This window comes from Meles meles, chromosome 1 (genome assembly GCF_922984935.1).
Source record: "Meles meles chromosome 1, mMelMel3.1 paternal haplotype, whole genome shotgun sequence".
Taxonomy (NCBI): Eukaryota; Metazoa; Chordata; class Mammalia; order Carnivora; family Mustelidae; genus Meles; species Meles meles.
In genome coordinates this window covers 87,576,277-87,593,206 of record NC_060066.1, presented here as the reverse complement: position 1 = coordinate 87,593,206, position 16,930 = coordinate 87,576,277, and the positions used below count along the sequence as shown (strand labels likewise).

At 38.5% G+C, this 16,930-nt stretch overlaps 1 protein-coding gene across 1 annotated transcript in view; it reads left to right on the top strand.

The window, feature by feature from the left end:
- Positions 1–3,285, top strand: part of DNAJC5B (DnaJ heat shock protein family (Hsp40) member C5 beta) — a 61,358-nt gene extending 58,073 nt beyond the window's left edge. The window contains exon 6 of the mRNA XM_045978454.1: positions 3,150–3,285. Within this exon, the coding sequence (XP_045834410.1) occupies positions 3,150–3,244 (95 nt within the window). The 3' untranslated portion in view covers positions 3,245–3,285. The remainder of the gene's footprint in view (positions 1–3,149) is intronic.
- The last annotated feature ends 13,645 nt before the right edge of the window (positions 3,286–16,930 follow it).

Below are 16,930 nucleotides of genomic sequence, written 5' to 3'. Positions count from 1 at the left end.
TTTTCTATAAGGTTCTGTCAATTTTGGTTCATGTATTTTGAGACTATATTAGTGTATATAAGCCTAAAACTTTAATAGCTATTTGATGAATTGAATATTATATTTTATATTACTTTTTAGCTCTATCAATATTTTGTCTTTTGTCTGTTAAAATATAGTTACATTTGCTTTCTTTTTAGTAGTGTTTATATGATAAAGATGTTTACATCTTTTTACTCTCAACTTTTTTTTTGCCCTTATGTATTTTTTTTTTTAAGATTTATTTATTTGACAGATAGAGATTACAAGTAGGCAGAGAGGCAGGCAGAGAGAGAGAGAGGAGGAAGCAGGCTCCCCGCTAAGCAGAGAGCCCGATGCGGGGCTCGATCCCAGAACCCTGGGATCATGACCTGAGCTGAAGGCAGAGGCTTTAACCTGAGCCACCCAGGCGCCCCGCCCTTATGTATTTTTGATGTGTATTTTATAAACAACATTTGGTGGGGGTGGGATTTATTCAGTTTGAGAACATTTTTCTTTTAAATAAGTTATTAAGTCCATTTGTATTTATTATAATTAATGATACTTTTTTTTTCCTGCTAACTTACTCTTTTATGAGAGCTAGTATAGCACAGTTTTTAAGAGAACAGACTCTAAGAAATACTGCTTGGTTTGAATACCAGCTCTATTACTGACTACCTGAGGAACTAGGGCTAGATACTTATAATTAATTATATTAGTTATTACTTTATTATTTAATTATCACTTTAAATTGACTTTTTTTGTTTTTTCTTTTTTCTTTTATAACAATAGAATATTTCTTTCATATTTCATTTCTTTCCCTCCTCTAGTTTGGAAATTATTTTCTCTGCCCTGTTCTTTTAGGGTTATCCTAAACATTCATTAAGCATACTTGTTATCAGAGTTCAAAATTAATTCTTACTTTACCCCCTCCTGAACAATACTAGAAATTTGTAACTCTGATCACTTCCTTTTTGAGTTATATACTATTATATACTATTCTTGTATTCTAGTTTTATCTTAATTTTAATTATTATTGCTGTGCATAGTCAACAATCACTTATTTTTATTCATATATCCACCATTTTCTTTACTAATCATTCCTTTTACAACACAAATTTTCCATCTACTAACACTTTCTTTGTGCCTGAATTACATCTTTTAAATTGAGTCTGTTGGTGGCATGATTTCCATTTCTATTGTCTGAAAATGCCTTTATATTATGGTTTTAAAAAAAGTAACAATAAGACAGTTTGTAAACAAACTTAAGTTGATATCTTCTTTTAGCATATTAAAATTATAATTCCATAGTTTTTGAGCTTCGATATTTGCTATTGAGAAGTAAGATTGCTGTTAAAACCATTGTCTTTGAGGGGTGTCAGTTAAGCATCCAACTCTTGATTTTGGCTCATGGATTTAGACTCAGGTCATAATCGCAGGGTTGTAAGACAGAGCCCCCTGTGGAGCCCCACACTGAGCTCCACATAAGGCTCTGTGCTGGACATGGACCTGCTTAAGATCCTCTCTCTCTCTCTCTCTGTTCCTCCTCACCCACTCTCTCTCTCAAAAAAAAAAAAAATTGTCTTTAGTGTTTTTCAAAATCACTAAGATATTTTAAATATGAGTTCTTGGGGCACCTGGGTGGCTCAGTGGGTTAAAGCCTCTGCCTTCAGCTCAGGTCATGATCCAGGGTCCTGGGATTGAGCCCTACATTGGGCTCTCTGCTCAGCAGGAAACCTGCTTCCCTTCCTCTCTCTGCCTGCCTCTCTGCCTACTTGTGATCTCTGTCAAATAAATAAATAAATAAATAAATAAATAAATAAATAAATAAGAGTTCTTCTTTAATTTACCCTGATTCTTGAATCTGTGGATTGTTGCCTTTCTAGAAAATTCTCAGCCACTAAATCTTTAAATATTGCCTCTAATCTTTTCTTTTACTTTTTTATGGAAGTTTTATCAGATATGTTAGATTATATCATTCTATTCTTCATGTCAACCTCTCTCATATTTTATTTTTATGTTTCTCTGTGTGACATTCTGATTAATCTCCTCAGATCTGTCTTCTCCTTCATTAATTCTCTCTTTAGCTGTTAAAACCATTCATCAGATAAAATTTTCAGATATTCAAAAGTAGATTTTGAAACTAATGCAAAAGAACTCAAGTTCTTTTGCATTAGTTTCAAAACTTGATCACTGAAATTCATCTAATTTTTAAAAAATTCTGTGTCTTAAAAGTGCAGGATTTGAAGTCTTTTGGGGTCTTATCTGGCCTTCCACTATTTCTACTAGCTCTCAGTGTGATTTTTTGAGGGTTTCTATTTCTCTAATTCTCTCTATCTCTATCTCCCCTTTCTCTATATTCATTTTTATCTTGAGTTCATGTGTGTTAGCAATACTTCAGTGATTCTTTGAGGTCTGGGTTGAAGATGGGGTCATTCTTTTCTGGTAGGTACTTGGGAGCACATCTTATATTGGACCATTTTAAATTAAACTATCAGCTGAGGTTTCTTAGTACATATAGATATTTAGATTTGTTCTGCCAATATGTGTGTCCATTGTCTTGCCATTAAATATTTGTAGGGGAGCTCTTTCCTCTTTCACTTGAGCAACAAAACTCAAGACTAACAAATTTCCTTGTAGATTTAGGGGTATGGTTTAGAGAGTGTATGCCATTTTGGACACCAGCTTTATGTGGGGAGCTTCCTATTAGACTGTCATCTAAGCAAGCTCTGGCCTTTGACCAGATATGTGGTCCTAAACAGGACCACATATGTAATTTTACACTGAACAACTTTAGGGGGCATTTTTCATACAGATATATACTAGGGTCTATATGACCTACGTGGTAGACCTGTCCTCATCCCCACAAGATGGTGAAAACTAAAGCTTCAGTTCACCCGATTCAGCAATTACCTCAAGTTGAAAGCGGGGTTTAGTGCTTTAATTTTATAATTCTATAACTGACAGAACTTAAGAGTAAAGACGGTGTCTTCTCCCTTTTGAAGCTCTTTAAAAGGCACGCATCCTCAATATCTTATGAAATGAATTAGTTTGTCAATCATCATTTCAACAAAAATATCCACCACTTGCCTCATTAAGGGAAATGTAACATGATCAGAGGGTATTTATTGCTTTGCTTTGTTTATTTTTAGATGTGGACTTTCCAGTTGTTCTCCAGCCTACAAATGCAAATGAGAAAACACAGCTAATCAGAGAAGGACCTCGAAGTTATTGCACAGACTCTTAATATTGAGACCATTGAGGGTCCACAGTACCCCCTCTTGGTTCAGCCATGTCTCCAGGTGGTCATGGGTGGAGCAGGGTAGGGGACATGAAATGCTGTGAACTTTTCCACATTCGTATTTTATTTTTTAGGTTAGGAAAAAATGGTTGCTACATAATTTTCTCAGTATGCAGTCTCACTCTTTGAGTAGAATTCCTAATGAAAAACATTCCATTTTGATGAATAAAAGCCTGAAGAATTGTTTTATGCTCCTTGCATGAGGTAAGATGGTGGCACTGGACAGGCCATCTGAGCCAGCCCTTTCTGTGACCCAGATCTAATTCCTTACAGACTAAAGTAGCATTCCAAACAGAAGCCATGCTTCATCTATTTAACTGAATGCAATATTCCTATCTGCCACAAATATCAGCAAAATATACATGGAAACTTAAATTTTTTTGTGTGTGTGGACATTTTCCCCTGTTGATATCTAATATGGCTACAGAAATATTTCAAGAGGCAGGAAGAAATTATTAGTTAAAAAAGACAAATCACTTAATTTTAAAGTTTATCTTTGAAAGATTAAAAGTTGTCATTTATTGAAAGCTGATGAGTAAAACCAGGAAGAAACAGGTTTTGTATGCTTTTAGACTGGCATAAAAAACAAAAACAAAATTTCAACCTGGTCAAATGTTATGAATGACTCAGGAAATCATATTGAGCTCATAAGAGCTACCCAAAATATGTTGACCATTTTTAAGTAAAAACAATTATTGTACAACTGACCTAGATTAAACAGGATCAGGAAAAGGAACATGTAGAGTAAAAAGTAGAATTCTAAACTCTACAGCCTGACTTTAGATTTAAAGGCATTTCATTTACCCCATTTTTGGTGAGAATAATTACATTGACCAGAAAATGCTCAGTTCTGTGCATGTTGAACAATTAAGCTCAAAGGTCACATCTGCATTTACTCTTTGATCCTTAAATTCATTATGTGGTCAAAGTCATGTCCTAAAACCATGTTTTAAAATAGTATAGAAAGTGTTTGTTTTTTTTTTCAGTTCTTTATATAATATTGCAGTTTTCAAGATCTTGTCATGTTTTTATATAATATTGCATGAAATGCCATTTTCCTTTTTGTTTCTTTTTCCCACCACCACCACGAAATTACAGTCAAATGAGCCTAAAATATATATTGTGAGTGAAAACTGGTGTTACAGCTCTGACAATTCTGAATTCATTAAAACTTTACTTTAACTCTTGAGTTACTGGAATTTTTTTAATCGACAGTCAAGTACAAAAAGCCCTAGCTGGAAAGTTAGGAAACCTGGTTCTAATCTAAACTCTCACTACCTAGCCCTGTGACCAAGTGAGATGAGAATTATATGGCTAATGGCTCTATGACTCCGTTACTTGCTCTGTCCACCTTCCAAGTTGCTGTGAGACAGGATGAAATGTCTGAGGTAAAAGAACTCTACAAAGTCAAGTGTTTGACAAATATGAGGTGGTTTTACATGAATTTATATATGTTTATACACAGACAAATATAATGTGACTTGTTACGCAGATAAACTCTTACCCAGCAAAACTCTACATATACATGATGGAGTATTATGCCTCCATCAGAAAGGATGAATACCCAACTTTTGTAGCAACATGGACGGGACTGGAAGAGATTATGCTGAGCGAAATAAGTCTTGCAGAGAGAGTCAAGTATCATATGGTCTCACTTATTTGTGGAGCATAACAAAGAACATGCAGGACATGGGGAGATGGAGAGGAGAGGGAGTTGAGGGAAACTGGAAGGGGAGATGAACCATGAGAGACTATGGACTCTGAAAAACAACCAGAGGGTTTTGAAGGGGCGGGGGTGGGGGTGGGGTGGGAGGTTGAGGAACCAGGTGGTGGGTAATAGGGAGGGCACAGACTGCATGGAGCCCTGGGTGTGGTGCAAAAACAATGAATACTGTTACGCTGAAAAAAAAAAAAAAGATACGTAGTACTAACAGTGATGGGCAAGAGCTTGGAACTCTGTATTCAACAAACAAGTGCTACTTTCCATTTGAAGGGAACATGGGATAGATAGCCCTGCCTGTGGTAATTTGAGCCACTACATTCCCTTCCTGGAGTCTTTTTAAGCAAAAAGGTCAGGCCTATTTTTGAATTGCAACCTGTAAATCACAAAGGTCCTTTTTCTCTCCCAGACATCATTTTTCTTACATGGAATTTTTTACTTCTACTCCCAGCTTGTCCAGAGCACTGGTACAAGCGTAGAAAGATGAGAACAGGGCATGAATCAGAATCAGAATCAGATGGTGGAATTAAATTCATAAAGGGATTCTTGTTAATGTTCCCCACAAAGGGCTAATTACTGGTTACAATGATGTGTGGTAAATGTTAAGGACATGAATGTGTATGAATGAGGAAATTCATCTACAGAATGCCCCTTAGCTACATAAAAATGAGGATCAACCCTTCATCTGAGGAGAGGCCACTTAGGTATCACGTGGGGGTCATCAGAAGCTGTCACCCAGAGTCACTGGTTATTCTGAATCCATAAGCATCTTAGCAGAGAAGCACCAAGAAGAAACATGCTCGTTATGAACAAGGACTTCAATGGCTTACCACCTAGTCCTGGGCTTCAGGTTATCAGGTAAAAAAATTTGTGTAAGTTTTCAAAGTTCCTCCATTTATCTTTTGCTGTTTTACGTAAGAACATAATTTTTTAAAGTATGCATTTTTCTTTAGATATCCTAATTCTTTGAGAATAAATGACATTCTAGTTCTACATTTTGAATGGTATGAATGTTAAATCACATTTGATGTTTCCTAGCCTAGAAATACACCCACCTGGGAGCGCACTGCTTGATTTTTTTTTATCTACACAGAGGGTTCCACTTAGGGCTACATAATCTTTGTAGCTGGCACAGTGATGCCCCCTTCAAGATGTATTTATCCTAATTCCCAGAACTAGTGACTATATCACCTTTTATGGAAAAAGGCACTTTGCAGAAGTCATTGTTAAGGATTCTGAGATAGGGAGATTATCCTGAATTGTCCAAGTAGGCAGGATCTAATCACATAGCTCTCAAAAATGGAGAATATTTCCTGGCTATGAGAGAGATGGGACTCTAGAGGGGTGCCTGAGTAGCTCAGATCTCAGAGTCCTGGGATCGAGCCCTGCACTGGGCTCCTTGCCCACTGGGGAATCTGCTTCTCCCTCTGTATCCCAACTCTCATTCTCTATCTCAAATAAATAAATAAAACCCTTTAAAAAAAAAAGAATGATCAGAGCTATGCTTTGAGGTTAGAAGAGGAAAGGGGCCATAAATCAAGGTATGCAGGCAACCTCTAAAAGTTGGAAAATCAGCTTAAAGATATGGATTCTGCTCTGAAGCCTCCAAAAAAAAAAAAAAAAAAAAAACCACCTTGCTACCACCTTGATTTTTGCCCAGTGACAGCCATGTCAAACTTCTGACCTTCAGATTGTATGAGTTTAACACTGGGTCAACACTTGTTTCTTTATTGCCCTCATTCCTTATTCTAGATTTATTTTTTTCATTCCTTCATCCTGAGAGTCCAGCTTCATTTTCTCTTCTGTCCCTTCCATTCCCTGTTTCTCAGTACTCCATCTCCTTTCCTGTTCTTCTCTCTTCTCCCACTCCTACCTTTCCTCGGTTTGACACTTACCCCTCTGTTTTAGTCTCCTAATATCTCTGCTGGCCACTATCAAATACATCTCCATATTTACTACATATTTACTCCATAATTACTGGTCTTTTACAAAAATTGAACTACTGTAAATTTACCCTTAACCAGTGGGGCAGGGAGAGAGAGCAAACATAGTCCAGGTAACAATACTCTTATAAAGGAATGTCTCCCCCACCCCTCCAAATTCAAGCCAAACAATCATAATGCTAATAGGCCAGAGGGAAAAAAGTATTTTTCAAACAAGTATATTAACAAATAGAAATAATTTATATTGACCATGTTCATTATTTAAATGCATGGCAAGGTAATTTAAGACATTGTTTTGTTTTGTCCTTAGTAAGACTCAAAGAATTGAGGGCTCTCCTTCTGAGATTTTTCTTAAAAAGGTCACTTCCTTGCTACGGTGACCTAGGAGGTTAAAAACAAAGGTAGAGAGACACCTAGAAAACCACCACCCAGGTTTTGGCTTGGTTGCTTGGACTGTGAGAAAGGCTTTAGAAAGATATATGCTGAAACTGAGGAAGAGAAGTAGCCCTATCATGAGGGACCTCTAGACTAAAGATGGGTTTGGGAGTTTGGGGGGAATTCCCAGAGTACCCTATATTGTGTCTGTTAGAGTAGGCAGTTATTAGACTCTAACAGAATACATAGAGCCCAGCAATGAGGAATTCATGGCCAGCTATCAGGAAAGTAAGAGGCCTGTCCTGGCAGCACTCCACAAGAGATCAAACCACACAGGCCCAAGATGGTAGGTGCCATGACAAGAAACTCCTGACCAAATAAGGAAGAAAAGGCCAAAACCCTGCTTCCAAGAAATCCCTCCCCAAGTAAGGAATATTCCACCCTGTAGTTTGCAAGGGTCAATAAAGGATAGAAACCCAAACCCCAGGGTGCACAGTGCTCTCTTCAGGTAGCCTGCTCTAACATCTGGAGAATATACTTGAGCTTTAATAAACTTTCCCACTGTGTCACTCACCTAATGTGTTGTGTCTGTCCTTGAATTCTTCCTCATGAGGAGGCCAAGAACTGTCAGCACCATCTTTATGATGGGCTGGGTCAAGGCTCTAGGGCCCAGGGTCTCCCCAGTTCACTGTGAACATGACCACAGGGGAGAGCTCCTTTGATGAGATAACACTTAGATGCCTGGGTGACAAAGTTAAATCTTGGCTTTTTAGCCATAACACAGGATTCCTGTACCCACACCTGGCCCCTCAAAGAAACCATGTAGGGTTGAACACAGAGACCTCAGGAGCAACCAGGCTAGAGTAAGATGAGGGACTAGAAACATACTCGGAGGAAGGCAGAAACACGAGGATCCCATACATCCCTAGGGATTGGGGGTCTCAAAACGTGACTGAGGGGGCACCTGGGTGGCTCAGTGGGTTAAGTCTCTGCCTTCGGCTCAGGTCATGATCTCAGGGTCCTGTGATTGAGCCCTGTGTCAGGCTCTCTGCTCAACAGGGAGCCTGCTTCCCCGCCCCCCACCCCCCCACCCCCGCCTGCCTCTCTGCCTACTTGTGATCTGCCAAATAAAAACATGACTGAGGTAAAATTTCTTATTACCTTGTTAAACTTCAGTTCAGAATTAAATTAATTTAGAACATATAATGTATTTAGACTATGAAGAGACTTCCCCAAGACCTTTTCTCAAATGTTACTTCTTCATAGGCTTTCCCAGACCACCCTGTCTAGAACTGTACCACGCCTCATGCTTCCTATTCTATATTTTTTTACTTAGTACCTTTCACTAACATACTTTTTAATCTTGCTTATTGTCTGTCTCCCACACCATGAAAACAAAGATTTTTGGCTGTTTTTGTGTCCTGCTGAATCTCCGGCACTTAAAATAATGCCTGACATATGATAGACTGCCTGGGAATATTTGTCAAATGAGTAAATGTTTAACCTGTGTCATAGAATAGAGAAATTCCTACCTGCTAGAAATGAAAAATCTGCTAGAAGCTTTAGTTTTTAGGGAGGTTTAGTGGGGTTTTTTTTTTTGGCATATTAATATGAATAATTCAATCAATATAAAATTAATGGTAACTTGACACCCAATCAAGCATCTGACCCAATTCCAGAGTTATCTTTCTAAAAAATTTCAGCACCTGCCCTCCCTTACTCCTCATTAATATGAAGGCAAATCCACCTCCAGAGCACAAGTCCTCCTTCAAGAAAAAGCTTTATTTGAGAAACAAAGTTCTCCTCTCCAAAACCCCTCTCTTTCTCCTAAGCAACTAAATAACATTGACCTGTATATTCGTTCTGAGCAGTTCTAGACTACAAAGTGCCAGCAATTTAGATTAAATCATGTATAACCAGTTTCTGTATAATGAAGCCATTTCCAGACTGTAGATGGCTCAAATTAGCAATGATTCACAGAATGACAACTTACAGTCAAGAGTTTACATCTCATCTGTATTTTACGCAGCACTAAAAACAAAGTAGGAACTAATAAACACCTATTGTTTGATGGGTTAATTCTTACAACATGTGCCATTTCTGGGAAAAACCTTTCTCCAAAAAGAGATCTAACCATGCTCAGTGTCAAATAAATGGGAGTGATAGAACTTTCTGGAATTTTCATGCTGTTCAGGGCTGTCCCCAAGAAACAAAACTGAATTCCCAGAATCAAATCAACAGTAATAGGACAGCTGTTAACACATTCTGCTTGTTGCTGGGGCTGCCGACCCAGTTTTCTAATAGCTGAAAATGTTATTATCAATTTCCCCAAGGCCTGAGCCCCTCAGGCACATCCTCATTCCCAGGTCCAGGAAGAAGGGATCTTACCTGGTGAAGGTTTTATCCTTCTGAGGAAGCTGGTCTGGTACATAGGTAATCTCCACTCCTGAAATGGTGTCCAGATTCATCTTTTCTCAGAGAGCTACAATGCACTTAATTTTCTGCTGAAAATTTTCTGGGGGAAAATTTTTAGTGCAGATTTTCACCTTGGGAATGAAACACTGACTTTTTTTTTTTTTTTTTTAGAATGATCTATTCAGGCATGTATACATTAGCTATTTATTAAACTGGCATTTTTCAGGATTATTATAATTGCAGAAAGCAATATTTCAAAGCTAACCTAGGTTTAAAAGAACCAGATGAAAGCCATCAGGAACTGAAACATATAATCAATATATAGATTAACTATTAGCATAACAGTTTTATATAAAATACCTTCATTTAAAATGTTTCTTTAATGTATTTAGCATGGAATTTATCTTTTTAAGATTTTTTTATTTATTCATTTGAGAGAGAGAGCATACACTTGCAAGGAGGAGGGTCAGAGGGAGAGAGAGAAGCAGACTCCCCACTGAGTAGGACACAGGACATGCAACTCAATCCCAGGATTTCACCCTCCTCCCCATCATGACCTGGGCCAAAGGCAGCTGCTTAACTGACTGAGCTATCCAGGTGCCCCTGGGATTTATTTTTTAAACTCAATATATAGCATACTCAGAAAGTAAAATTTTAGCTACCAAAACCTGAAAGATACAGTTTATTCTGAGTAAGAAGGTAAAGTTTGAATAGAAAATAAAATGATTCACTTCTCTGTTTGCTCTCTCTTACCTCTTCTCTAGCACATTCCATCCTCCAAACTAAAGGATTTGAAAGGAGGTGGGAAGCAGTGGCTTTTAGGATCACAGGAGCATTTGTATTCGAGCAAAATGATTTATTCTTTCATGAATTAAAAATAAATCTGTCAAATGAACAATAACAGTCATAGTACTTAGTACCTGACATTGCCTGAAGAGCTTTTTATTCACTTTACATATTTTATATTTATATATGCACTTAATACACTATCTAAGGGACAATCACTATCAGCATTATCATTCCCCATTTCCAGACTGACAAACAAAACCACAGAAAGTTTAAGTAACTCCACCAAGATCACCCAGCTACTAAAGGGTAGAACAGGCCAGTCCTCAAATCCATGGTTTTAATAGCTGCACTATATTGCCTCTCCACGGTGGTCTAATATTTCCAACGATATTTATCCTTCCTGAAAATTAACTCTCTCCACCTCCTTGCCCAACTCTTTTCCAGAGTTCTCTTATTTTGAGAAAATACTCACTCCGTTTATTATGTACCTTTCTCCTTAACTGCCCTTTGTAGCTTATGATTCCCCTAGGTAATCACCCTTTCTTAATCCTCAGTGCCTTCTTCAAAAGCAAATCCTCAAAGACTCAAAACCCCTGAATCTGAAAGAGCAAATTCACCAACACTTCCTCTGTTGCTGCTTCCTCTTCCTCTTCCCTCCACCTCCTTCTCCTCCCTGTAGCATTTCTTTACTTGGGAAACCTATGTGGCCTTGGTAGCAGTCTGCCACATTCTCTGATCTAACCAATGAATAACTGCAACATTGGTCAAGTGAGTGAAAAGCTGGATTTTCACTTTAAAAGTCAGGGGCACCTGGGTGGCTTAGATGGGTAAGTGTCTGCCTTTGGCTTGGGTCCTGATCTCCAAGTCCTGGGATAGAGCCCCACATCTCCTGCTCAGCAGGGAGCCTGCTTCTCCTTCTCCCCCTGCTTGTGCACTGTCTCTTTCTCTCTCTCAAATGAGTAAATTAAATGTTTTTTGGTCTTATTTATATATTTATATCTATATATTTATAGTGATTCTAGAATAGTTGATATTAGTAAACAATCCTGACTAAAGATTATGGTAAAGTTCCTGCCATAATTTTCCAGGATTGTAGACAGTGCTAAGAAAACTTTTTTTTTTTTTAAAGATTTTATTTATTTATTTGACAGAGAGATCACAAGTAGATAGAGAGGCAGGCAGAGAGAGAGAGGGAAGCAGGTTCCCTGCCGAGCAGAGAGCCCGATGCGGGACTCGATCCCAAGACCCCGAGATCATGACCTGAGCTGAAGGCAGCGGCTTAACCCACTGAGCCACCCAGGCGCCCCTTAATATATTCATAAATAGCAAACATATATAGGGCACTATGTGTCAGACACTTTCTAAGTGCTTACTATAGATTGATTCATTTAAGCCTCACAGCAAACCTATGAAGTTGGTACTATTATTTCTCATTTTGCAGATGAGAAAATTGGAGCTGTTAATTAACCTGTAACTTTAATAATAAGAGAACCAGCATTTGGACTCAGGTAGTCTAGTTCTAGGGTCTATCTGCTTAATTACTATACCACCCTGGCACCATAAGACATTTGAATTCTATAAAGTTAGTTAAAACTACTTATTTAATATCAAAATAGTGCTTATACTCAATATGCCTGAATTTGTCTCTCCCCTACTAAAAGTGAATACTGTAAGTCTATAAATCCAAGTTAATGCATTCCGTTTCACTACTCTGATTCCATAAGATTGGGATGAGAACATTTGCTGTTAATCTAATAACAAGGCATTTCAATATCACTCATAAAATAGGATGTGTAATCTTTTCATGACTTTATCTATTCATAATAAGAATGATATTATAAGGTTCAAGATGGCGGAGAAGTAGCAGGTTGAGACTACATCAGGTAGCAGGAGATCAGCTAGATAGCTTATCTAAACATTGCAAACACCTGCAAATCCAACGGGAGATCAAAGAGAAGAAGAGCAATTCTAGAAACAGAAAATCAACCACTTTCTGAAAGGTAGGACTGGCAGAGAAGTGAATCTAAAGTGATGGGAAGATAGGCCACGGGGGGAGGGGCCAGCTCCCGGCAAGCGGCGGAGCAACGGAACAAAAATCAGGACTTTTAAAAGTATGTTCCACTGAGGGACATTGCTCCAGAGGCTAAACCGGGGTGAAGCCCACGCAGGGTCAGCATGGCCCCAGGTCCCGCAGGGTCACAGAAGGATCGGGGGTGTTGGAGTGTCGCAGAGCTTGCAGGTATTAGAATGGGAAAGCTGGCTACAGAGACAGAGCCGAGGAGTGAGCTCTCAGCTCGGGGTTACCTTGAACCGGTCGCAGCCTGGGTGAGCTCGGAGCACGGCCAGAGGCCAGGGATACGGGAGTGATTGGGCACTGTTCTCTGGGGGTGCACTGAGGAGTCGGGCCCCGGGCTCTCTGCTCCTCCAGGCCGGAGACTGGGAGGCCGCCATTTTCATTCCTGTCCTCTGGAACTCTACAGAAAGCTTTCAGGGAACAAAAGCTCCCGAAAGCGAACCCGAGCGGATTACATAGTCCGGTCCCCCGTAAGGGCGGTGCAATTCCGCCTCGGGCAAAGACACCCGAGAGTCACTACAACAGGCCCCTTCCCAGAAGAGCAACAAAAAATCCAGCCAGGACGAAGTTCACCTACCAAGGAAAGCAGGTTTAATACCAAGGATAGCAGCGGAATTCCAGAGGAAGAGACAGCAAACATGGAACTCATGGCTTTCTCCCCATGATTCTTTAGTCTTGCAGTTAATTTAATTTTTTTTCAATTTTTTTTTCTTCTGCTAAATTTTTTTAACTTTTACCCTTTTCTTTTTTAACGTTTTTTAACTACTTTATCTAATATAGATATTTTTTCTTTCTTTTTTATGTTTTTTCTTTCTTTTCTTTTTTTAATTTTTTCTTTTATTTTTCCTGAACCTCTTTTTATCCCCTTTCTCCCCCCCATGATTTGGGGTCTCTTCTGATTTGGTTAAAGCACATTTTTCTGGGGTCTTTGCCACCCTTTTAGTATTTTACTTGCTCCTTCATATACTCTTATCTGGACAAAATGATAAGGCAGAAAAATTCACCACAAAAAAAAGAACAAGAGGCAGTACCGAAGGCAAGGGACCTAATCAATACAGACATTGGTAATATGTCAGATCGAGAGTTCGGAATGACGATTCTGAAGGTTCTAGCTGGGCTCGAAAAAGGCATGGAAAATATTAGAGAAACCCTCTCTGGAGATAGAAAAGCCCTTTCTGGAGAAATTAAAGAACTAAAATCTAACCAAGTTGAAATCAAAAAAGCTATTAATGAGGCGCAATCAAAAATGGAGGCTCTCACTGCTAGGATAAATGAGGCAGAAAAAAGAATTAGTGATATAGAAGACCAAATGACAAAGAATAAAGTAGCTGAGCAAAAGAGGGACAAACAGCTACTGGACCACGAGGGGAGAATTCGAGAGATAAGTGACACCATAAGATGAAACAACATTAGAATAATTGGGATTCCAGGAGAAGAAGAAAGAGAGAGGGGAGCAGAAGGTCTATTGGAGAGAATTATTGGAGAGAATTTCCCTAATACAGCAAAGGGAACAAGCATCAAAATCCAGGAGGTACAGAGAAACCCCTCAAAGTCAACAAGAATAGGTCCACACCCCGTCACCTAATAGTAAAATTTACAAGTCTTAGTGACAAAGAGAAAATCCTGAAAGCAGCCGGGGAAAAGAAGTCTGTAACATACAATGGTAAAAATATTAGATTGGCAGCAGACTTATCCACCGAGACCTGGCAGGCCAGAAAGAGCTGGCATGATATATTCAGAGCACTAAACAAGAAAAACATGCAGCCAAGAATACTCTATCCAGCTAGGCTATCAATGAAAATAGAAAGAGAGATAAAAAGCTTTCAGGACAAACAAAAACTGAAAGAATTTGAAAACACCAAAACAGCTCTACAGGAAATATTGAAAGGGGTCCTCTAAGCAAAGGGAGAGCCTAAAAGTAGATCAGAAAGGTACAGAGACAATATACAGTAACAGTCACCTTACAGGCTAATAATGGCACTAAATTCATATCTCTCAATAGTTACCCTGAATGTTAATGGGCTAAATGCCCCAATCAAAAGACACAGGGTATCAGAATGGATAAAAAAAAACCTATCTATATGTTGCCTACAAGAAACTCATTTTAGACCCGAAGACACCTCCAGATTTAAAGTGAGGGGGTAGAAAACAATTTACCATGCTAATGGGCATCAGAAGAAAGCTGGAGTGGCAATCCTTATATCAGATCAATTAGATTTTAAGCCAAAGACTATAATAAGAGATGAGGAAGGACACTATATCCTATGCAAAGGGTCTCTGCAACAAGAAGATCTAACCATTTTAAATATCTATGCCCCTAACGTGGGAGCAGCCAACTATATCAACCAATTAATAACAAAATCAAAGAAACACACCGATAATACTACAATAATAGTAGGGGACTTTAACACTCCCCTCACTGAAATGGACAGATCATCCAAGCAAAAGATCAACAAGGAAATAAAGGCCTTAAATGACACACTGGACCAGGTGGACATCGCAGATATATTCAGAACATTTCATCCCAAAGAAACAGAATACATATCCTTCTCTAGTGCACATGGAACATTCTCCAGAATAGATCACATCCTGGGTCCTAAATCAGGTCTCAACCGGTATCAAAAGATTAGGATCATTCCCTGCATATTTTCAGACCACCATGCTCTGAAGCTAGAACTCAATCACAAGAGGATATTTGGAAAAAAACCAAATACATGGAGACTAAACAGAATCATTCTAAAGAATGAATGGGTCAACCAGGAAATTAAAGAAGAATTGAGAAAATTCATGGAAACAAATGATAATGCAAACACAACAGTTCAAAATCTGTGGGACACAGCAAAGGCAGTCCTGAGAGGAAAATATATAGTGGTACAAGCCTTTCTCAAGAAACAAGAAAGGTCTCAAGTACACAACCTAACCCTACACCTAAAGGAGCTGGAGAAAGAACAAGAAAGAAACCCTAAACCCAGCAGGAGAAGAGAAATCATAAAGATCAGAGCAGAAATCAATGAAATAGAAACCAAAAAAAACAATAGAACAAATCAACGAAACTAGGAGCTGGTTCTTTGAAAGAATTAATAAGATTGATAAAACCCTGGCCAGACTTATCAAAAAGAAAAGAGAAAGGACCCAAATAAATAAAATCATGAATGAAAAAGGAGAGATCACAACTAACACCAAAGAAATACAGACAATTATAAGAACATACTATGAGCAACCCTATGCCAACAAATTTGACAATCTGGAAGAAATGGATGCATTCCTAGAGACATATAAACTACTACAACTGAACCAGGAAGAAATAGAAAACCTGAATAGACCCATAACCAGTAAGGAGATTGGAACAGTCATCAAAAATCTCCAAACAAACAAAAGCCCAGGCCAGACGGCTTCCCAGGGGAATTCTACCAAACATTTAAAGAAGAACTAATTCCTATTCTCCTAAAACTGTTCCAAAAAATAGAAATGGAAGCAAAACTTCCAAACTCATTTTATGAGGCCAGCATCACCTTGATCCCAAAACCAGACAAGGATCCCACCAAAAAAGAGAACTACAGACCAATATCCTTGATGAACACAGACTCAAAAATTCTCACCAAAATACTAGCCAATAGGATTCAACAGTACATTAAAAGGATTATTCATGCCGACCAAGTGGGATTTATTCCAGGGCTGCAATGTTGGTTCAACATCTGCAAATCAATCAGTGTGATAGAACACATTAATAAAAGAAAGAACAAGAACCATATGATACTCTCAATAGATGCTGAAAAGGCATTTGACAAAGTACAGCATCCCTTCCTGATCAAAACTCTTCAAAGTGTAGGGATAGAGAGCACATACCTCAATATTATTAAAGCCATCTATGAAAAACCCACTGCAAATATCATTCTCAATGGAGAAAAACTGAAAGCTTTTCCGCTAAGGTCAGGAACACGGCAGGGATGTCCATTATCACCACTGCTATTCAACATAGTACTAGAAGTCCTAGCCTCAGCAATCAGACAACAAAAGGAAATTAAAGGCATCCAAATCGGCAAAGAAGAAGTCAAACTATCACTCTTCACAGATGATATGATACTATATGTGGAAAATGCCAAAGACTCCACTCCAAAACTGCTAGAACTTGTACAGGAATGCAGTAAAGTGTCAGGATATAAAATCAATGCACAGAAATCAGTTGCATTTCTCTACACCAAGAACAAGACAGAAGAAAGAGAAATTAAGGAGTCAATCCCATTTACAATTGCACCCAAAACTATAAGATACCTTTGGTTATCCAAAGAGGCTAAGAATCCATATGCAGAAATCTA